Raw genomic sequence first — 23,936 nt, 5'->3', positions numbered from 1 at the left:
AGTTGCTGAAATGTGTAACTAAATGTGAAATCAACAATATGCAGACCTGGCATAAATAATGATACCCAAGAAACTATTGAGATAAAGATAGGTGCCTGCTAATTAATAATAATAAATGAAATTAACGAAAACAACCAAAAAACACATAATTCACGAACACAACACTACTACAGAAATAGACTTCAAACCCATCACCTCAATCCTTAAAAGTGAAAATACACTGTATTTGAACACTGGAGTACATGTACATGTATATAACTTTCACCGACAACTTTTAATAATAGGTTCAGTGGTTTACATTGAGGGGTGGGGGGGGGGGGGCTACCAGCCTACATTTAAGTTAAAACATCTTACCGGTAGACCTGATTGCATCAGAATCATTATGCTTTAAAAAAAAAATCAAATGTTAGGTGTTGCTTTTTATTAAGGGAATAAATGTGTGCTCCGGAGGTTTTTATCACTCTGTTTAATACCACTTAGAGTCTGGGTGCTGATAATTACCCGAGCCGGAGGCGAGGGTAATTATCAGCACCCAGACTCTAAGTGGTATTAAACAGAGTGATAAATACCGACGGAGTACATATTTATTCCCATTCATAAATACCTTTTCGGTAAAAAAAAATCATATAATTCGTTCAAAACATCCCGATTTTGTTCAACAAATTCACTTTATGCTTTTTGAATCATCCCTCCTGCAAAATAATGGAGTGTTCAGCTGGCGAGTAAGATGAAAACAACCCTTTTATGGAGATTGACGCGCGCGTATCATGCGCGTTGCGTTTTGAATTTAGAACTATAAAATTCTAACTCCCTGGTAGTGTTGCGCATGCCTACGTGAGGATTGTGAACGTTCAACCAATTAAACGATAAGAGGCACTGGATTTTTAGGAGTCCACATTTTATTGTGACACTGGAAAAGTGTTTAAGACCAGCTAGCCATGTCTTTATCATCCGTTTAATACCGGCCACGTGACGGGCTCTCGACCAATAGGAATGGCTAAACTGTCTGAGGTATTTATGAATGAACTTTAAATTCAATGTTTGGAATCAAATCCTTACTATAATTCCAGGAATCTCTGTGTGTGTGTGTGTGTGTGAGTGAGTATGTAAACACCGGCAATCGTGGACGTAAGACAAAAGAATTTGGGCGCAAACAATACATGTATGTCCAAGATTGACCGAACGTCCATGATATTAAATCGTGTACAAAACCAATGAGAGCTGTCGCTAAAAAAACAAAGGAAACAAATAAAGGAAAGAGGATTAGGGACAATGGGGCATCCATGATTGCTGGCATTTACACACGTGTGTGTGTGGGTCTGTCTGCCTGTCTGTGCGTCGATTATCTCCAGAACCGGGTGCCGTATGAAGTTGAAAATCGGCGGGTATATTGTTCGGGACAACAGAATGTGCAGTGCCAAGTTTGAAGTGGTTTGGATGAGCAGTTCTAGAAAAAGCTGCAAAAAAGTAATATTTTCTGCAGGCAAACCTACCAGTATATCTAGAACACCACGCACTGATGTTCTTCATCTATATTATGTAAACAATCAGGTTTCTCGCAAAACGCGATCTGCTTCATTTACGGCTCAACGTTCATTGGATGCTAAATTCCGTGCGCAAATCGAAAACGTTTTTTAGCCAATGAAAATGACTGTTATGGCCACATGCGGGACATGAACACCAGTGGCAACTGCGACATGTATGTCAACAAATCGAGTGTTAGTGCGGCCCGCGGCGGGGAATTCGAGTGCGACATAGTGGCCGACACTCGTCGTAGTCGTAACAACATGAACGAAAATGAAAAATTAATATGCTATGCACATGTATCTCATGTTACTGGAGAGATCAAACCAATAACTGAGACATCGTGGACCAAGTTCTTAGAAAGTGTGCACATTTGGAAAGATTTGGGTGGGAATTCAGCTGAAATTGCGAGGTGTTTCGTAGCAGCTCCTGATGATGATGGCCTCACGATCGCGATGCCTAAAGACGGTGGTTTTGATCGCAAATGCTATCAGTACTTCACCGACTCTACAAAGCAGAAACGGGCTCTCCTTGCCCAGCAGAAACAAGAAGCCAGCCTACAAACCTTGTCAGCTGAAGGTTAGTTTTTATATTATGTAAACAGTGAGAGTGAGATCAGCTAACATGACATGATTTTCCCATGACATGGCAACCGTGTATTGCGTTTGTGCAGTTTAGGACACCCTTTTCGCGCTCCAAAATCAAAACCCTATCCTCTCTCCACCAAATTAATCCTTCTACATGACGTCGCCATGCAGCTTTATTTGAGTCCAGTAACTAAAAAGTGGATTTTCGTTCTCTTTATTCTAGAAGAGGGTCCTAAACTACACAATCGCAATGCCTATTTTAGTTTCGATCAACAACAGGTCAAGGGTGTTTTGTATTGCTTAAAAATGGCCTTTCCAGGTAATTATATCTTTATTTTTAAGGATATTAAACAGTGGGAAAACCTGGCCATTTTTCTTCGATATAAATGTGCTTTTTAAAAATGCAATTTTTAAAGCCCTGACCGAGACTTTCATTTTGGTAACATTACAGACCTGTTATGAATAAGATATTTTATATCCTTTGAGGATATTTATTATCATATTCATAAAAACTGAGTTATTGGGTTCGCCACCCTCAGGGGAAACCCTGGCCATTTTATTTTTTCAACACAAAAGTACGCAAGTTTTTCAACTGCAATATATGAAGCCCCGACTGTATAATAATTAATTACTTTCATTTTGGTAACATTTCCGACGTATGGTTATGAATAAGATAATTTATATCTGTTGAGGATATTTATTATCAGATTCATAAAAAAAATTGAGTTATTGGATTCGCCACCCACAGGGGAACCCCTGGCCATTTTTTTTTCAATTCAAAAGTGCTTTAAACAAAAATGATTGGGGCCCATCAGTGTTATGTTAATTCAAATTAGGGTTTGCCCTTCTACATGTGTATTTATTTACCAGTATTAATAGGTGAAAGAAAGGTTAGCCAAATGGCTGATATTTTTTTGTCCAAAGTATTACTTTAAACTTTTGAAACTTTAAAGTGTTTTTGTTTTTATTTTTATTTTTTACAGATATAAACGCCATTGCACAAATAAGAGAGGATGCTTCAGACACCGAGCCTGCTGGGAAAAACAACCAAATCCTGCGTTCAGAGTCAGGTTTGGAAAAACCGAGAGCCACCAGATCTGCCCACGTACTTCCGAGAATGTGCATCATTTATCGTGATGCTCGGTACTCAACTGATCGTGATGGAAAGAGGAAGAAGCAACCACTAGTCCAGTGTGAGCTTATTGATGGCGGCAAGCTTTCGGAGGCTGCAAAGAAAAGAGATGAGAATTTGCTTCTCCATATTGAAAACAGAGACTGTGTGGCCATTGAACTAAGATGTCATTCCTCTTGCCATAAGGACTACACAAGATTTCTTAGTAAACCGCAAAATGTAGCTAGTGGGGAACCATCAGCCCTCTACTCAAGAGCTTTTGACAAATTTTGCCAAGAAATAATAGATTGCCATGTCATTAATGACAAAGAAGTATGGAGAATGACTAAACTGAAGAAAGTCTTCGACCGAACTGTACGAGACGTTGAAAATGAAGATTCGTCTTCTTACAAGACTTGGAGTCTCAAGCAACGGTTGAAAGAAGCATATCCCCAACTATGCTTCTTGAAACCAAATAGAAGGTTTGAAAGCGACTTTGTGTATGTTGATGTCCTTTCTAAACGATTGTAAAGTGGAGTTGGATACCGACAGCGACACTGACACAAGAACCAGTGAAGAAGAAGAAAGCCCTTCTCCTCCGTCTAGAAGAATTGCAAGCCAAATCAAATTCTTGACCAACCATCTTGGGAGCACTGTGCGAGACCGTTTCTCCACTGCCCTTGACATCAAAAGAGAAATAGAGCTGATGTCATCTGACAAACTCCCATGGCCTCCAACATCATCAGACCTTACTCTGGATACTGCCCATCAGATCATCCCATCAAAGCTTTTCAACTTCTTGGCCTGGGTTGTTGGCAGTTCAGATGTCCCTAAAGAAGATGAGTTTGTTGAAGTAGGTCAAGGAGAAACTTGGCGAATTCTGACGATTGCCCAAGATATTATCTACATGGCAACAAAGGGGAGAAAAGCAATGCCAAAACACATGTCCTTGGCAATGGCTGTATGGCATATGACTGGCTCGGCACAACTGATTGGGCTGTTAAATGGTCTTGGCCACTGTGTCTCCCACACATCAGTTCTTGAGCACGACACTGCATTGGCCCAGCAGGAAATCCAAAGAGGCAGCAATGCACTACCATTGTGCTTAGTCAAAGGCACATTCACTACCTTGGTGTGGGACAATAACGATTTTGGGGAGGAGACACTGTCGGGTAAGGGAACCACCCATAACACCAATGGTATCGCAATTCAGCATTCAGAACCACAGACTTTCACAACTGAGCCAAAGCAGTCTATGACGAGGACAAGGAAACGCTCATTGCCAGCACCAGATGTAGATTTAGTAGCATTTCGTGGTGCTAAAAAATCGTTTCCAGCTACATTTGCCTTTGGAGTAGCCCTTGAAGAGAAATATCATGTAGCATCGACAGAACACCCCCTGCGCAAAGATGCAGCATATTGTCTCACAAAGATCCCCCAAAGCCGTCTCCTGCCGGCTTGGACTGGATTTAACCAGCTACTCAGCAACGAACTCCCTCCAAAGGCTACAGTTGCATATCTACCAGTGATCGATGCAAGTCCGACAGACCTAAATACCGTGAATACAGTTCTTCATCAGAGTGTCGAAATCGCCAATAAGTTGGAACTACCATCGGTGGTGGTCGTAGTTGATCAAGCAATTTACGCCAAAGCACAAACCATCAGATGGCAGACTCCTCTCTTCATGGACCGAATTGTGATCCGCCTTGGTGCCTTCCACACCACTATGACAGCCATGTGATGCTGGGCTGCAAGACATACTCATAGAATCAGATGTTGTTGCACCAGGTTCCGTGAACGGAGTCATGAATGGCCACCAATACAACAGGAGTATCCGTTGTCACAAGGTCATGGCGGAGGCACTCCATCGCTTACGCTGGCAGAGTTTCATAGAGGACATGTCTGAGAAGGAAGCAAAACAGTATGGTGAAATGGTGCAAAACCTTCACACAACATTTCCGAGTCAAGAGTATGAAGATCTGGTTGAGGGCCCCACATTCCAGGCGATGATGATGGCTTATGATGAGTTCATCAAATCCAAAAGTAAAGATGTGACCTTTGCATTTTGGAGTTCGTATCTCCAAATGGTCCAAAGTGTTCTACTCTTCGTAAGGGCTACAAGAGATGGAGACTGGGCACTCCACCTCGCAGCTGTGCGAGCTCTTGTGCCATGGATGTTTGCATATGACAGGACAAACTACTCTCGTTATCTACCTGTTTACTGGCTGGAAATGAAGAACCTGGAGAAAACACATCCGATTGTTCTCAACGAATTCCAGATTGGGAATTTTGCAGTTCAAAGGCAAGATGTCCATGGTTGCTCACGAGTTGCATGCGATATGACGATTGAACAGACAGCCAACAGAGATTCCAAAACAAGAGGCGGAATGAAAGGTTTCACCACCAACAAAGGGGCAAGCAATCGTTGGATAAGAGCACACCATGAAAGAGCTGCAATAACAAGACAATGTGAAGAAATGGCAGGGAAAGGGCAAAAGATTGCAACTCGTAAAGATCTAACTAAGACTGAGGCGTGTGGCCCGTGATGAGCAGGATGTACAAAACATCATGACTACCATATCTAGTATGATCAACCCCTTTGACAATGATCCAGAAACTGATCCCAATGATGTGATCCATTTGTCTTCTGGCGTCATTGCTTCACCTGAGGTTTGTGCTGATATGATAGAAGCTCATGAAAAGGGAAACACTGCATTTGTGACCTTTTGCATAGACCGTCTACAAGGAGGCGAAACTGACTTGAACAAACCACTGAAAAGGATGAAGCTGAAGACATTCACATCTATGGCTAAAACTGTAACGGCAAAAGTAAAAGGGAAAGATGTAATCAGTAAGAGTGACAGAGAGCTACTGGCTAGACTCGTCATCATTGGCAGAAGTCGCAACATTGATTTGAAGACATGTTGTTGTACTGCTTAGCCCCACTGCCACTGTTGTTATCTACACATGAAGGATGTCTAGTCAAGACTAACAAAGCCAAGTTGTTGCACTTCCTGGAATCCGCACCAAAGGAAACACCCATTGTGTCAGGGAAACCAGGAAGTGTGTGGATCATTGACGGATTGGCAATGCTTCAACAAATGAGCCCCAAACACATGCCAGTGAGCATGGGCGAACTTGCTGAGAAGCTTCTTAGTCAGTTGGTGAACTTGGCGTGCAAACATAAATCCAACAGTGTCCACTTCGTCACAGACAGATACCCCAAGATCAGCATCAAAAATGCAGAAAGGAAACGCAGGGCAGCCACTGGGTCCCAAAAGATCAAGATTTCAAAGCCTTCACAGCCAATTCCGAAGCAGTGGAAAAAGTATCTTGCAAACGGCTTCAACAAAGAGCAGTTGGTAGAGTTCCTCTTCAGCACTTGGAGTAACTGCGATGTAACAAGCTTGAAAGGGGTAGCACTAGTTGTAGCCCATGGCGAACTCTGCCATTCTATCTCACCCAACAATGGAAGTGTACATGTAAAAGAGGTCACTGAGCTACACTGTTCACACAAAGAAGCTGATACTCGAATGTTTTTGTATGCCAGCTACATTGCCAAGTCCTCCGACAGCGACATAGTCATCAAGAGTCCAGACACCGATGTTTATAATTGGTGTTGCCCTATCCTCAAATCATATCAGTTCCAACATATATTTCCATACCGGTAAAGATGAAAATGTCCGCACCATCAATCTACAAGCTATAAGGAAGCACCTTGGAGATCCTCTCTCTGATGCACTCATTGGTCTCCATTGCTTCACTGGCTGTGATTCTGTCAGCGCCTTTTACAGCAAGGGGAAGATGAGAGCCATTAAACTGCTGGTGGAAAACCCAACATCATGTACTCCATTTCAATCCCTCGGAGAGTCTTTCATGGTGTCAGAAGATATGGTAACTGCACTAGAAGTATTTGTGTGCAAGCTGTACGCTCAGCATGATTACAGCCACGTCAACGAAGCAAGGTATGCTATGTTTTCCATGGCTACCAAGGCGGAAAATGTCATGCCACCTAATCGGGATGCCTTGCATAAACACACCAAGCGAGCGAACTTCCAAGCAGCCACCTATAAGCGCAGCCTTGTACAACACCCCGACATTCCCTGTCCTGTCGGACATGGGTGGAAGATGGTAGATGATGACCTTGGCATAGACTGGATGGATATGGACTCGGCTCAACAAAGTGTCCTCGAACTTGCCAACTGTGCATGCAGCAAATCGAAGTGCAAAGTCAGTGAAGCAGGCAACAAATGTTGTGTGTCATTAGGTATTTCCTGCACAGAACTATGCTCATGCAAGAACTGTGACAACTTAAGTCTACCATTCGATGATGAAGGCATTGAAGAAAATGAAGGAGAAGATGACAATGAAGAAGATGGGGATGATGAGAGTGAAGAGAACTTTGAGACTGAACAATCTTCCAAGTAGCATTGTCTTAGTGGGTGCGATTTGCCTGGCGCAGCTTTTCAAGACAAAAAGGTTAATTGCGGTCATGTCCGGGTGCTTTGAATGGCATTTTTTTTTTCAAGCAGCTTTTGAATGCCAGCAGTATGTATTCAGGTCTGCGATTTGAGGTAAGTATTTCTCCTTTTAATTGAAGGAAGGCATCTAATTTCTCCTGTGTAAACACCGACTTATACTGTAACTTGTAATGGTTTCACAAAGCCACCTTCAGTTAAAATTGCCCAAAATTATATCACCCAATTGTTTAGTGATAAACACACTTTAGATTTAATGAGGCTCATTTTTGGTGCAGTATCTGTCGTGACACCAACATTCTTAGGTCCGGACATTCATTATGATCCTACCTCTTGAGTCTTTAATAGCTAATTCACTTAAATGCATTGAACATAATGTCATTCAGCATATCTTAGAAGAATTCAGACCAGAACATGATACATTTTTGTAAATTGTAATGTAAATTAATTTTCAATCCACTGTATAACTGGTGTACATACTTGCATCGTTGAGGATATTTCAGACACATACATTTTTCTATTTACTCTGGTGTACATACTTGCATCGTTGAGGATATTTCAGACACATCGTATTAATTACAAACCTGGTTATGTACTTTATTTGTTGAGGCTATCTCGGCATATTGTATTAATTTCCAAACTGTTTACTCTTTGTTATTCAACGGAAAAAAGTGATTGTCAACAAAGATACATGCAGCACAGAAAATCAAGAAGCTGTCATGGTAAAAAAAAAATTGTTGTCTTTGTCTTACTATCATTTGTTTATACTTTATCTTTGACGTCAACACACAGTAAATTTCCCTTTGCTTTCCTACGGTTCCTGGATTCCTGCATCGAAATATTTCTACACATCCAATTTTTTTTATTTTACATATAAACCAACATGACCATGGGCATCACCAGGTTTTTCTAGAGAGGGGCAAAACATATTTTTTCAAAAAAATTCCTGTATTTCTCAACATATTCTCGATTTATCAGTTTAGAGGGGGAAAGGGGACATTTTGGCCCCCAACACAGTAAATTTACACCAATATGACTTAACGCCTCTTTTTTGTTCTTTTTTTCCGCTTTTTATTTACCACTTAGTACACCTTTGCAAATCCACCTCCATGTTGTTTGTGTACTCGAGCCTAATATAGGACAGTCGGAAAAATAAAAAGTAGGGGAGATATGTGCAAATAAAGGGGATGATAATGCCTCTATAACACATTTCCAAGAAGTCAACCAAACTTGTCGCATATTAAAATCTGCTTAATATATTAGAATGGCATAAAAACCCTTTGAAAATAAACATCTGTGCTAACTATAATAACATTGGAGGCACAGTGCGCTGAGCTCACTATTATATTTTTACATTTTGGTCAAGAGAGGGCGCTGTTTTCTTATGTTTTTCTTTAAGGTGAACAATGAGATTTTTTTTCGTGTATAGCACATTACTGTGCAAATTTTGAGCATGGGATCAAGTCGATCCTAGATTATACACATACTATCTACCATTTTTTGGTTATTTACTACCCTGCAGCTCAAGATGATCTCCAAAGCATCCTCTTCACCGACGCACTTGTGACGACATCCGATACAGGAAAGGAGCTTGGTGAGTTCTCGGTCAGCATCGAGCTCGCAAGACACAGTGGCCAAGATTGTTTGCTAATTCATGCCAACAGCCACGGGGCACTCGACAATGTGCCAATGGGAACCTCAGTCACTGGTAAGAGTTTTCTGTGTAGGTGTCAGCTCTTTTTCATGTTTTTTGGCAAAAAGTGGGGGAAGAGAGGGAATTTTGTGATTATTTTGTCTTGCAGGGATCGAGCCATTAGTTGGCTTTTCCGCAAAGTTGCAGAAAAGCCTTTCGTTTTGTTCTCATTTTTTTTTTGGTGGCTTTTCCGCATATTTGCAGAAAAGCCTTTCTTTTGTTCTGATTTGGTGGGTTTTTTTTTGGCTTTTTCGCAATTCTTGCAAAAAAGCCTTTCTTTTTGTTCTGATTTTTGGCTTTTTCACAACTTTTGCGAAAAAGCCTTTCTTTTTGTTCTGATTTTTAGCTGTTTCGGTGTACACGCCGAAACAGCTCTTGTTTTTGTTACTTTTTTTTTCTCATTTTTTCTTTTTCCTCTTTTTTTCCCATAGGATAACACGTGTTTTCGTTCTACAAGTCACTTTTGGACTTTTTTCAAATCCGATCGACTTCAAACCTGGCACACACTTAGACCACCATCTGAAGATGTATGCCGCAACTTTTTGTCATTATGACGTCATCACGTGTCACGTGACGTCATCCTAAAAGAGCATACTTTAAGGCCCTATATCTACAGAACTGGAAGTCCGATTTGGTTCAAACTTGGTATGCAAGTATTCCGGGACGTGTTATAGACGAAAATTGCAGTGACGTCATGATGATGTCATCGTGTGATTTTATATAAATTATTCAATTTTATGACCTTTTACTCATATCTCATAAACGGAATGTGGTAAATTCGAAATTCTTTTTGTAACAGGTTTGTTAGGTCATAGATAGATGCACAAAATTTCGTAAAATGTGTGACGTCATCATGACGTCATCAAAAACGTGATTTTTTTTTATTCACATATAAGGGTATGTCCGATCGTTATGAAACTTGGTGGGTAGTTAGGTATAGATAACAGCATTCCAAATCTGAAGTGACGTCATCATGACGTCATCATCTGATTTTTTATGAATTTTTCAAATTTTAATATTTTCTTCAAATTTTGCAAAAATTATATAAAATACGGTCCAATCGACTTCAAACCTGGCACACACTTAAACAACCATCTGAAGATGTATGCTGAGTCATGACGTCATCATGACGTCATCACGTGTTACATGACGTCATCCTAAAAGTGCATACTTAAAAAGGCCCTATATCTACAGAACCGGAAGTCCAATTGGGTTCAAACTTGGTTTGCAAGTATTCCGGGACAAGTTGTAGACAAAAATTGCAGTGACGTCACGATGACGTCATCATGTGAGTTTATATAAATTATGCAATTTTTGGACCTTTTACTCAAATCTCATGAATGGAGCATGGTAAATTTAAAATTCTTTTTGTAACATGTTTGTCAAGTGAAAGACAGATGCACAAAATTTCATAAAATGTGTGACGTCATCATGACATCATCAAAAACGTGATTTTGTGATTCACATATAAGGGTATGTCCGATCGTTATGAAACTTGGTGAGTAGGTAGGTATAGATAAAAGCCAACCTCGTCCCCAGGGTGTCGAGCAGTATGCGCCCACCACTACCTGCTCTCTCACCCTGGTATTGGATCATTTGCATGTGCAAGATTTTTGCACACGTATGCAAATGAGGAACAGTCTGGTGCCTGGATATGCGTTACACATTAGCGTTTGTTTTTGTATGCGGTGTCTGGGGTAAAAACAGAGTCAATTCGTAGCAGCGCGAGCACGGCGTGAGTTACGAAAACACGATTTTTGAAATCAAACTGTTACGATCTTATCGAGACAACATGCAGTATCATATTTCATATTAATACGAGCAAATTGGTATTTTCGAGAAGGCGTGGACGAATGATCGCGAAAACGCGTACTGCACGTTGTGAATATATAGCACCAAGTACATGATAAAAATCCATTACTAGCCAATTGCGGTATCCAATCAGGATACAGGAAGAAAGTTTCCTATCCAGGGTTTACTATTGGAAACGTGGTTGGAAACAAAGTAAGCATTGGGGACGAGGTTGGATAAAAGCATGCAAAATCTGAATTGATGCATCATGACGTCATCGCCTGAGTTTTTATGAATTTTTCAAATTTTAATATTTTCTTCAAATTTTGCAAAAATTATATAAAATACAGTCCGATCCACCTCAGAGAACCTGATGTCCGATTGGGTTCAATGTCGGTATGCAGATATTCCAGCTTGCAGTGACGTCACGATGATGTCATCATGTGATTTTATATGAATTATTCAATTGTTTGACCTTTTACTCATATCTCATCAATGGAACGAGGTTAATTCAAATTCTTTTTTGCGAAAGGTTTGTTAGGTCATAGATAGATACAGAAAATTTCAAAAAATGTGTGCCGTCATCATGACGTCATGAAAAAGTTTTTTTTTAACATAGGATGGACACTTTTTGTATAAAATACGCATTTACATGTTCATTCGACCTGGATGAAACTCCTTTACGACAGTCATTAATAAAATGGTCGAAACAGCCCAGTGTTTGTCCACAAACACATTTCTAGGTTTTCTTTCTTCCTCTTCTTCCACTTCTTTTTTGCACAAAATCCCATAGACTTTGTAAACGTTTTTTCTACATGCCACTTTTGGCCTTAAAACAATTCCGAATTCCTTCAAACCTAGCACATACTTAGAACATCACCTGCAGATGTATGCCGAATCATTACGTCATGCTGACATCATCATGCGATTTATTATAGAATTTTGAATATTTAATTTTTCCATAGACTTTGTACACAGAAATTTAAACAAAATTGTTGATTTTCACAGGGCATTTTCGACTCTTTGCCAGTAATTCATTTACACCAATCTTTGTCCAAGCAAAGACCCTAATTCAAACAACTTTGTGTAATGATGACGTCATGATGATGTCATCCAGTGTTTATTTATAGGCAATTGAATTGTGACACTTTTAATTTTAAAAAATGCATAAGAAATCAACCGTATGCATCCGCAGCATTCTGTTGCCGGCAAGTGGTATAGTAGGTTGAGGTCTTTATTTCATTCAGTGTGCGTGCAATCACGTGACGCTTAAAACTTCAGGTTGACAATACCTCTGCTTTAAAACATGCACAGGACGTCCACAATGTGTACATGTACATGCAAGTACGTAGTACATCTCGTATGTCAGTCAGCTCGCGGCGCACATGTTGCTGAGGTCAAATCCTGTCCACAGTGACCGTTTTAGCCGATTTTCGGCTAACTTTGACAGATTTTATGTTCATGCATAGTCAGGGACGTATTATTGATCAAATAAATCATAATGCGGAAAAGCCCTATGTTCTGTTGCAAACAGACATAGATCTCTAGTTTTCTTTCTTCTTCTTTTTGTCGCCTAAATCCCTTAGACTTTGTACACGATTTTTCTCAGTGCCACTTTTGTTATTAATCTTTGTCATACATCATTCAAATTAAGCGTAGTCATAGTTCTTATAGCAGAGATGTGCCCCGAAGAGTGACGTCATGGTGACGTCATCGACTAATTTATTATAGATTTGTTAATATTAAATTTTTCCCATAGACTTTGTACACAAAAATGAAGAAAAAATTGTCGATTTTCAAAGGGCATTTTCGACTCTTTGCCAGTAATTCATTTACACCAATCTTTGTCCAAGCAAAGACCCTAATTCAAACAACTTTGTGTAATGATGACGTCATGATGACGTCATCCAGTGTTTATTTATAGGCAATTGAATTGTGACAAAATTGTTTTAAAAATGCATAAGAAATCAACCGTACGCGTCCGCAGCATTCTGTTGCCGGCAAGTGATAGAGTAGGTTGACGTCTTTATTTCATTCAGTGTGCGTGAAATCACGTGACCCTCGCTTCCGGTCGAAAAAGGCCAAAACCGGAAGTGGCCTGTTATTGAAAAGTGGTAATAGATATGAACTTGCTTTCAACGGTGTTAGCCTCTTGGCTGATAGTATTCTTGAAATCATTTACCGATGACGTCATGCAATCTTCGAGCGCCCTCTAGCGACAGGTTTAAAATGTTCAAAAATGTATTTTGAATAGATGTCTGTGGCGAAGTTTGTCGGAATCGCCTAAATATTGGTGTATATGATGACCTTGACCCACTTAAGACGAAGTTTTAGGCGTATGACGTCATCAGACCGGAAGTTCCGTTGAAAAGACCTTTCCTTTTTCAAAAATTGCTAACAAATCAATCCGTACAGATATAATCTTGAATTGCCCATTAAATGATAGCGTAAACATTGGCCTCAACAGAATAATCCAGGACTTTCATTTTATCTCGTGTGAGCAAAATCACGTGACCCTTCCTTCCGGTCTAAACCGGAAGTAACCCAAATTGCCTTATAATTTAATATTGGAAAAAGATGTGAACTTGCTTGCAACGATGTAAGTCTGTGGCTAGAAAAAACTTCATGAAAAAAACGCCGGTGACGTCTTAACATGTTAGAGCGCCCTCTACGGGTAGGTTGAAAAAAGTGTAAAAATGAATTTTTAGTCGATGTCTGTGACGAAGTTTGCGGTAATCGCTTCAAAATTGGTGTATATGATGACCTCAATGTAGGCAACACCTGTGCACAAAAAAAATTATGATGTCATCATACCGGAAGTTAAAAACAAAAGACCTGTTTTCCTTCAAAAATTCCTGGAAAATCAACCATGACAGTTTTTGTATTAATTTTTACTTTATCTGTCGATTTCAGGTAGGTCTAAAACATTTCAAAGTTTCGAGGCAATAAGCGAACTTGCACATGCCGTGCGCACGCTTACAACTTCAGGTTGACAATACCTCTGCTTTAAAACATTCACAGGACGTCCACAATGTACATGTACATGCACGTACATTGTACATATGCACATACATCGTATGTCAGTCAGCCCGCCTGCAGCGCACGTGTTGCTGAGGTCAAATCCCGACCTTTATCTGCAGGGCTTCGTCACGAATCGGCCGGAGTGTTCGACAGCTCTGTTTATATGAACTACACATTTACAAAAGAAGTAGCAGTTCTTGAAGATAGCATGCATGGTAATGTAAGTTGAAAGCGAACGTTTCTTTTTCTGAATGATATGTGGATTCAGTAATAGATTCAGTATAGGGCGGCATGGGTGGCTTGTGCGTAAAGTGCTAGCCTCTCACTAAGGTGACCACGGTTCGAATCCTGGCCGCGGATCACATGTGAGTAGAGTTGTGCGTTGGTTCTCTCCTGTGCCACGAGGGTTTTTCTCCGGGCCCTCCGGTTTTCCTCCCTCCGGAAAAATCAAACACTTTCAATCTCAGGCTGTGTTCCGTGGTCATATATGGGTCGATGTGGCCGGCAGCCATAGGCGCCCTTACGTGCCAGCGGCCCGACCACGTTGTAGCCGCGTCCTTCGCAATTCAGCATACCAGCTGCGAGTAAGGATGATTAGCCTCCCAAATTATTATTATTATTATTATTATTATATTTTGGCAGAATTTGGTTCACTAGAAGTTGGGGTGCGATTTTGAGGATGAATTTGGTTGTTCTTTTTTAGTTCCTTCGCCGTGACTTGACTAGAATAGGACACAAAATGATCACCACACATCATTAAGAAAGCAACGAGCTTTTGTTTGATTAGCTTGTGCTAGTCCTTGTGGCGACATTTTCGTAGGTTTTCTGCCTTTTCTTTTAGCTTTTACGTGGTCGGAGGACGGTGAACAGCAAATCATTATGCACGTACGAACACATAATTTCAGGGGGTGGGTCGTTTTGAGGATGGTAATTTGTTTCATGTCATACATGTTAAATTCCTTTTTTTTGGTATGTTTTGTTTCGCAAGTGTCTTTATTTATAGATGGGATATCCAGCTATGAGTGTGTGTTTTTATGAAGACAGTTGGTTAAGTTTTAGAAAATTCACTTGAAAACTAGACAACAAATGGTGCATTTAGACTGTACAACACTTGTATACATGTACCTGTATACTATACATGTACTTCGTGTTTTCGGTCATACAGACACACATTTTGTGAGGAAAATTTCGATAAAATTTACAATTGCCACATTTTCTTTTGATACAGGAACCTGTTCAAGCAAAGTCTGTTCGATTAAAACATTGTACATATACATAGTCAGGGATGTGTTATTGTTAAAGAAAAATTATAATGCAGAAAAGCCCTATGTTCTGTTGCAAACAGACATAGATCTCTCGTTTATTTGTTCTTCCCCTTTGATTTTTGTCTCTACAGGATGAGGAAAAAAAAACAACAATATACTGTATTTTACAGTGATTTTCTGCATGTAGCACTTTCAAAATCTATGATATGAAAGCCCACTTCAGAGACTTTTAGTACAAGTATCATTCAAATTACTCCTGTACTTTTTTGAAAGTTTTTTACAATTCACATAGGGTTTCATTTTTATTTATTCACCCTGTATGTATTGGACCTTTAGTGAGGAAATTGTGAAGACTTTGAATATGATGCATTAGACTAATTGCCTGAAGGGACATACTGTTTCCACCTTGTCCTTCCGTGTGTGGGTGGGTGTGTGTGTGGGTGGGTGCGTGTGTAAACACCGGCAATCGTGGACTTGGGACAAAAGGGTTAGGGCACAAACAAAGTGTCCACGATTGACCGAACGTCCATGATCTCAAATCGTGTACAAAACCAATGAGAGCTGTTGCTAAAAAGTTAGAGAACAAACAAATTAATGAGGATTAGGGACAATGGGGCATCCACGATTGTCGGTGTTTACACACGAGGGTGTGGGTGTGGGTGTATGTGTTCATCTTTTCAAACTGTGGACTGAAAATACCAGAGAACAAAAGAGAACAATATCGTCCACAATTTCCAGCATGCGTCCGCGATTGGGGTCGTGTACAAAACCTATGGAGTATTCCTAAAAAGTTAGAGTACAAACAAAAGAGAGACAATAGGACGTCCACGATCGACAGTGAACTCACGTTTGTGTGCGTGGGTGGGTGTGTGTGTCCTGGCAAATCTTGTCAGCGTGATAACTTGAGAAATACTTAAAATGTGAGCTTAAAATTTGGTTTGTGGATTGTTCTTGGTAATCCTTAGAAACCTATTGCATTTCGGGCCAAAAGATGAAGGGGCAAGGTCACAGTGGCGCAAACAAAATCAGCGCGATAACTTGAGAAATACTTTACATGTGAATTTTTAAGTTCACATTTGCGGGACATTTGTGTTTGTAAACACACCTGACTTGTTTGTTGATATATTTATAACATTTGTCTATGATTTAAGGTGAAAAATTTAAAATTGTGTTTAAGAGCAATCTACAATTTGTTTTACATCACTCAAGGCCTGCCAGATAGCTTATGTATCCATTCTTGACTAAGTTAAGGAAGCAGTCATGACAAAGTGTATGACCTCAATAAGTTATTGTTGAGATTCAGTCAGGTGATCATCAAGCCAATAAAGTGGTAATTTTAAGATCATTCAGTACTAGAGAAATCAAGACAAAATCAATTATTGGCAATCATGGCAATTGTTTTTTGTCCAGGAAATATTTAAAAACTCCAAACCCTTATTTTCCTCACAAAGAAGTACATGTATTACATAAGTATTTTTGTAAAGTACTGTGACAGTAATCGCTGGTTGGAAATGCAATCATTTAGAAATAAAAGATAGAGAACATTTACTGTGTCTGTAAAAATCAAAGTACAGAAATGAAATTCAAGAAAAAGGTCAGCCTGTTCCCCTTATGGTCAATATTGACTGGCAGCAATCCAGTGAAAAACAAGACATGAAATCATGAAATCGTAAATATTTGTTGCTTGGTTGAATGGATGCGGATCAACTGCCAGGGCACTGCCTGCGACACCCAGAACTGCCCGCTAGCAAAGTCATCATCTGGGAACAAACTCATGGGAGGATGAATCGTGGGCACCCATACAAAACCATGGTGAAGACCCTGGTGGAAAACAGTGGCGCTGCGACTGCAGATGATCTTGGGACACTGATGATAGAACAGAACGTGTGGCGTGTCCGTCATCATGCCCGACACAAGTAGTGAAGCTGCAGTCGACCAATGATGATGATGGTGATGAACGGATGATGAAACATTACATTTCTACCAGGCTGGGACACACAGTTATACTGGGCCTGTTCATCAAATTTTTGGTAGAAATATGTTTCTATTTCAATACACTGAAATCTCGACAAGTCAAAACAGTTAATTCAAAAACCCTGTTCACTCAAAAACCCTGTTGTGAAGTAAGAAATTATTCCCGTCAAAAGAAAAGCAAATCATGTATAAACATGCCTGCACTTACTCTAAATTTTGGAATGGAAACTTGGTTAAGTCGGACTCAGTGTGCAGAAATAAACTAGCGTAATTAGGCCGCAGAAGAAACTGGAATTTTTCTGTTGAGATGCTAGGCACATGATTCCATTGAGAGTCTACTTCACTCACTTACCTGTAGAGCCACTACATTTGCATATTCCCCTTACCGGCAGGTTCCATTCGCTAAGAGTTTATACAACAGTGCCCTCTATAATGCTACCCACACTGCCCTGCACCACTAGCCATGTTGGAGACCCTGCAGGTCGAGCAGAGCACGTTAAAGGTTAATGTGCCTACCCCGACTGATGCAGTGGGAACTGAACAAAAAGAGGGCAAATGGCAAGGGCAAATCCCAAGCTGCTACCGTTGTTCGTCCACAGACTGAAGGAGTGAAGCACAATATACGGGGAAAACGGTCTCATGTGCAGACTGTAGAACCCGCCATATCTGATACGGTTTCTGTGCTCTCTGGTCGTGGGTCGGCAACTCCGTGTGTGAGCATGCTGGCCCCAGCCGTTGTACTACCCGTTGGGCTATTTTCCGAACCTGGTGTGAGCCGTGGACTGGAGCAGGGCGTATCTGTTGCGGAAACAAAAGTTACCGATCCCCTTGGCGCTGGACAAACAGCGCGCGCTGTGGGGTACTCGGGCCCGGTCAACGTGGTTTCGTTTGGTGCTCCATGTGTGAGCACTGGACCAGAACAGGCCGGTATTCATGCAGGAAAAAAAGTCACCGTTCCCCCCAGTGCTGGGTGCATGGCGCGTGCCGTGGGGGGCTCGGCCAGCCAAGTCCCGCTTGACGTTCCAGGTGCGAACGTCGGACCGGAACAGACCAGAGTTATTGCATTACCCACTTAAGGGTAATGATCGAAGACTTCATACTTTCCATGTTCGGGGATTCCCGTGGTGGACGAATCACCGGAGATTAAATCTAGTACATCTCGAGCCTGCTCGAAGAAAAAGTCAAAGAAATCACGCCGATATAGACACCACAATTCTTCGTCGGAGTCCAACGAGGATTCGTCCGAAAGTAAATCACCACGGCGCAGAAAATATCGACACCGTGACACGATTCCTCAAGCCAAATTTCTGCAAGCATTTCACTCACTTTAGGCATCATTATTGGTCCTCACGGGAGCGCGGGGACAGGGGCCAGTGCATGACCAACTAGCCCCCAAAGTCGCCCCAGCGTCACAGGGTTTGCATCCAGATCAGTTAATTCACAGTGATGGTATGCAAGATGACCCTCCACAAGCATTAAGTCTTACAGCTTCAGCTGCACCATGCATTAGCATCAATCCATCGTCAACGTTCTCTGGATCTGATGCCGAGTCATCAAGGAACAAGAGTACAGTGCATGAGGCACAAGGTGCTGCGGGTTCAGACCCATCCATTCAGGGAAATCCCAACCGTTCCCACATCAAATCTTCTGAAAAAGATAGTATGGAGATTCAGCACCTTTCTAACTTCGAGACAGAATTACGACTGGTGCAGAGAGACATGATTCGTGTTCTCAAACTTCCTAAATGTGATGAGACTCCTAAAGTCCCGGAACGTAAGTCATTCAAGCAACGTACGCGCCCAGTTTGCTCAGAGACACATAATCCAATTTTCCGAACTATTCCTCTGGATCAAATGTGCGTAGAACACATCAAGACTGTAATGGAGACCAAGAAGTGGAAACCTTACGATAAATGGGCTTCCAAATTCTTTTGGTTTTCAAAAGAGGACTTTACGTACAGGGGTTTACATCAACCTTTTTCCTAACTCCCAAGAAAGAGACTGGCGTTTGGCGACCGATACTAAATTTGAAACCTCTCAACAAATTTATTCGCCCAAAATGATTTCCTATGGAAACATAATGGGTAGTGCTAGACTCAATTCAAGTTCACTCATGGGCAGCATCACTGAACATACAAGTTCACAGTTCTTACCTTCGGGTTGTCCACACCCCCACAAGTATTTATGAGAGTAATGAAAACAATAGGAGCAGCACTTCGCAGGCGGGGGATCACCATGTTTATGTACCTGGACGACTGGCTTATAGTAGGCGAGGACGGACACGCAAACAGCTGGACAGTTAACCCCGAGTCTGGCTACAGACCTCGGGTTTATAATCAACGAGAAAAAGTCGCATCCAATCCCAACCCAGTCACCAACATTCTTGGGTGCAGTTCTGGATCTCAAACATGGGGTGGCATGCCCAACAATGGACCGCATTCTGAACCTCCAGCAGTGCGTCATGCTGTATTTAGAAAATACATCTGCTCCAGCAAGAGTATGGCTCAAGCTTCTGGGACACATGGCCAGCATGGTGGACCTAGTGCCATTTTGCCGGCTCAGGATGTGTCCTATCCAGCTTCATTTACTAATGTTTTTCCGTCCAAGTATTCATCCACTGCACTATGTGGTGAGTATAACCACAGTTCTGTCTCCACACCCACAGTGGTGGTCAGACCCGACCAACCTACAACAGGGCCTCAATTTCCAGAGGAAACAACCCTCACTAGTGATACTATCGGATGCTTCCCTACTAGGTTGGGGAGCCACGTTACCACCACACCAAGTATCAGCACGTGGGGCCCGGAACACCAATCATCTCATATCAACATCCTCAAGATGCAAGCAGTGTTCAATGCCCTCCAGCATTTCCGTCAAGCAATTATAGGACAGTCAATCCTAATCAAATGCGACAACATCACAGTAGTATCGTACATAAACTGACAAGGAGGCACTCGATCGCCCCAACTCTGCCTTCTAACTTGGGAACTGTTCCGATTTTGTATTCAGAACAAAGTCACTCTCACAGCAAAACATGTATCGGGCAAGGAGAATGTCGTCGCAGACGCTCTGTCTCGGGGGACCATCATCCCGACAGAATGGACTCAGCGACCCGAAGTGGTACAGATTCTATTCAGATTGATAGACCAACCACTCTTAGATCTCTTTGCGTCGTCGAAGAACAACCAACTACCAGTGTTCTGCTCTCGAACACCCAGCCCTCGAGCATGGCACATAGATGTACTGTCAATCTGATGGGATGGCATGTTGGCTTATGCCTTTCCTCCCATATCTCTGGTCTCCCGAGTTCTAGCCAAGGTGGAGCAGGAGAAATGCAAACTTCTCCTCATGGCCCTTTTTGGCCACGTCCGCCATGGTTCACAAGACTTGTGAAACTGCTGATACATCAGCTGGTAGTATTAACTCACAGACCAGATCTGCTGTTTCAGCCAGTGTTGGGATTCATTCATCCAGCCCCGACAGATCTCCACCTGACTTGCTGGACATTGTCAAGAGATCCCTTACAGCAGCAGGCCTTTCAGGAAAGGCTGCTGACATTGCAGCACAGAGTCGAAGGCCCTCAAGAAGGACTGTCTATGATAGCAGATTACACCATTTCTACAAATGGTGTAAACGGCACTCTCTCGATCCCACCAATACTTCTGTGACAAATATTGGGGATTTTCTGGTTTAGGCCTACCTATTCGAGTCTAAGATAACGAAAGCCACAATAAAACATTATAGGTCAGCTATTGTGGCGATCCACAAAGGCTTTCCAGACGGTTCATCAGTATCCAACAATACAGCCATTGGCCATCTGTTACGAGGGATGTTTATAACAAGACCTCCCACACGTAAACTTTTACCTTCCTGGGACCTTACTCATGTTCTTGCTAGTCTTTCAAAGGCCCCATATGAACCTTTGAGTGGGGTTTCACTTTTACACTATTTTTGCTGGCTGTAGCAACTGCCAGATGTCACAGTGAACTACATGCACTCACAGTAGAAGATGGCCATGTGCGGTGGGAACCAATTCTGGATTCCTGACAAAAAATCTATCCGCTTCCTTTCAACCACCGGATATATTTGTCCCAGAAATAAAATCCCTCTCCTCAATCCCATCAGACAAGATGTGGTGTCCAGTACGAGCTCTAAAATGGTATGTTAACCGAACAAAACACTTAAGGGGTCAGACGAAACAGTTATATATTAGGCCAAAAAAAAAAGTCTCCTGTTTCTGGTATGCGCGCATGTCGCCATAGCCATGTGCGTCGGCAAAATGAAAAAGTTTTTTCCAATGAAAGATGATGTCTCAAAACCGCCAAACTCACTGGTTTGACTGGAATACTGCTGCTGCACAATTTTAACGTGTTTTTAGATGGGGTTATGATCGAGAAGCTTTATGTGGCCTCTCTGGACTCCCATATACATGTATTTGCACTAAGTTTAGTCGGGCACCATTTGCAGTCATCGGCCGACATTTGAAGCAAAAAAACAGGTAAAAAAAAAAAGCCGCGTGGCTGCACCACTTTTGGGGCAAGCTGCGTACCAGGAACTGGAGACTTTTTGTTTGGCCTTACGTCTACATTACCCCATTGACCAGTATCTCAAGACACAATCACATGTTGGATTGTGACAGCTACCAGTATTAAGTCGGCGACAAACCACTGGCCAAGTCAGTTCTGATCGGACATTCGGGCACATGATGTTCGAGCGATCGCAACATCCTTGGCCTTCTTCAAAGGGGTTCCCTTGGAAGATATCATCAAAGCTGCTTGCTGGAAATCTCCCAACACATTCTCGGCCAGCTACATTAAAGATGTGTTGCAGTCCGAGGGAAGACCTGGCCGCACAGTCCTGACGGCAGCCAGAAAATCTGCCGTCAAAGCTAAAGAAGAAAGACCTTAACATTGGATTTGACTGGGTAAGTCTCATTCAATGCTTAATTCTTTACTAGTTTCATAGTAGTTCCCTAATTAATGTTTAAGGGTTGACTATTACATGTATATATATACACATAGAGCTTACAGGGAGTTTATATTGTCGGTATATATATACTTCATACTAATTGAACTAGAACTTACAATACACATACATGTATCTCACTGCCCACCACCTTAAGGCGGTGCTACTCTATGTTGAAGAAGATGAGAGGATGTAGAGCAGGTCGACAGGCTTTTAGGCATATCCCTGTTACTATCAATATAAGAGGCCGACATCGTATGGAGACATCTGCTATGACATACCACGACACTTTTATTAGATATTCTAAACGGACCCCTAGTCACCTTGTTCCTGTTCCAAGCACTTGTCCTGTTATCCACACCAAAATAGCTCCGCTACCTCGAATTCTACTGACCAATGCAAGATCTTTGAATAACAAGCTGGAAGATCTGCAGCTTGTTCTCAGTGAGAACTCAGTCGATGTAGCTGCCGTTACAGAAACCTGGTTGAATGACATTACCATACAATCTGCTGACATCCCTGGATTTCATTGTTCGTCCAAGTGCCGAGATGGAAGACGAGGAGGAGGTGTAGCTGTCTACACGAAGGCAAGTTTCAACGTGCAAACACTATCCAACCATTCATGTGAGTTTGAATGTTTGTGGCTCAAACTTAATCGCAATCAGTCAACATCTAATTTCTACATTGGAGTGATTTACTATCCTCCAGGATATGCCAATGCAATACTTGAGCACATTTTTCAAACTGTGGACGATATCCAATGAATTGATGCAACTACCACAATCATTTTACTAGGAGACTTTAATGATCCCCAAACTAACACCATTAAGAGCAATTTACATATGGAACAGGTGATCAATTTTCCTACTCGGCACAATGCAATACTGAATAAGATGTTTACCAACCACCCCACATTTTTTACTGAACCCAAACGACTATCGCCAATTGGACGTAGTGACCACTACTGTATTCTCATCAATCCAATGACTGAATATCCACTGGTGAAGCCTACTTCCACCTACAGGCGCCCCTACCGAGACTTTTCAGTATGGTCATTCGGGCAATGGGTGAATGGCTGTAATTGGGACAGCATTACTTCAAACCAGTCAGCTGATGCCATGCTCAGGGATTTTTCATCTACCATCAATGACACCTATGAGGAGCATTTTCCCGAAGTCCGTTCAGTATTGCGACTCAAGGACAAGCCATGGATGACTATACAAATTAAACGACTTATCAGAAACCGCCAGGAAGCTTTTACTCGGGGTGATCAGAGGGAATGGTGTATGCTGCGCAACAAAGTGAATCAACTCATAATCAAAGCCAAAAGAAAGTTCTACGCAGACTCTGTGTACAACCTCAGGAACAGTCAGCCAGCTAAATGGCACAAACACATACAGAGGATGTGTCATCTTAAGTCCAAACCATCTATTATTCCCGGAGCTAAATGTACATTGAATCCTAGAGGCTTTAGCGCTTGAAAGTCTTCCTGCATACCTGCCAGCAGAAACACCACCTCCAGTAATTT

The 23,936-nt window shown here is 41.7% G+C and overlaps 1 protein-coding gene across 3 annotated transcripts in view; it reads left to right on the top strand.

Annotated features, from left to right (window-relative positions):
• Nucleotides 1-23,936, top strand: part of LOC119719819 (ciliogenesis-associated TTC17-interacting protein-like) — a 116,420-nt gene that overhangs the window by 25,161 nt on the left and 67,323 nt on the right. For all 3 annotated transcript variants that reach the window (XM_038189315.1, XM_038189312.1, XM_038189313.1), the window contains exon 3: nucleotides 9,223-9,408. In XM_038189315.1, coding sequence (XP_038045243.1) covers nucleotides 9,223-9,408 — 186 coding nt within the window. The remainder of the gene's footprint in view (nucleotides 1-9,222; nucleotides 9,409-23,936) is intronic.

Source organism: Patiria miniata, unplaced genomic scaffold (genome assembly GCF_015706575.1).
Source record: "Patiria miniata isolate m_02_andy unplaced genomic scaffold, ASM1570657v1 HiC_scaffold_8, whole genome shotgun sequence".
Taxonomy (NCBI): Eukaryota; Metazoa; Echinodermata; class Asteroidea; order Valvatida; family Asterinidae; genus Patiria; species Patiria miniata.
This window is presented reverse-complemented; position numbering and strand designations above follow the sequence as displayed.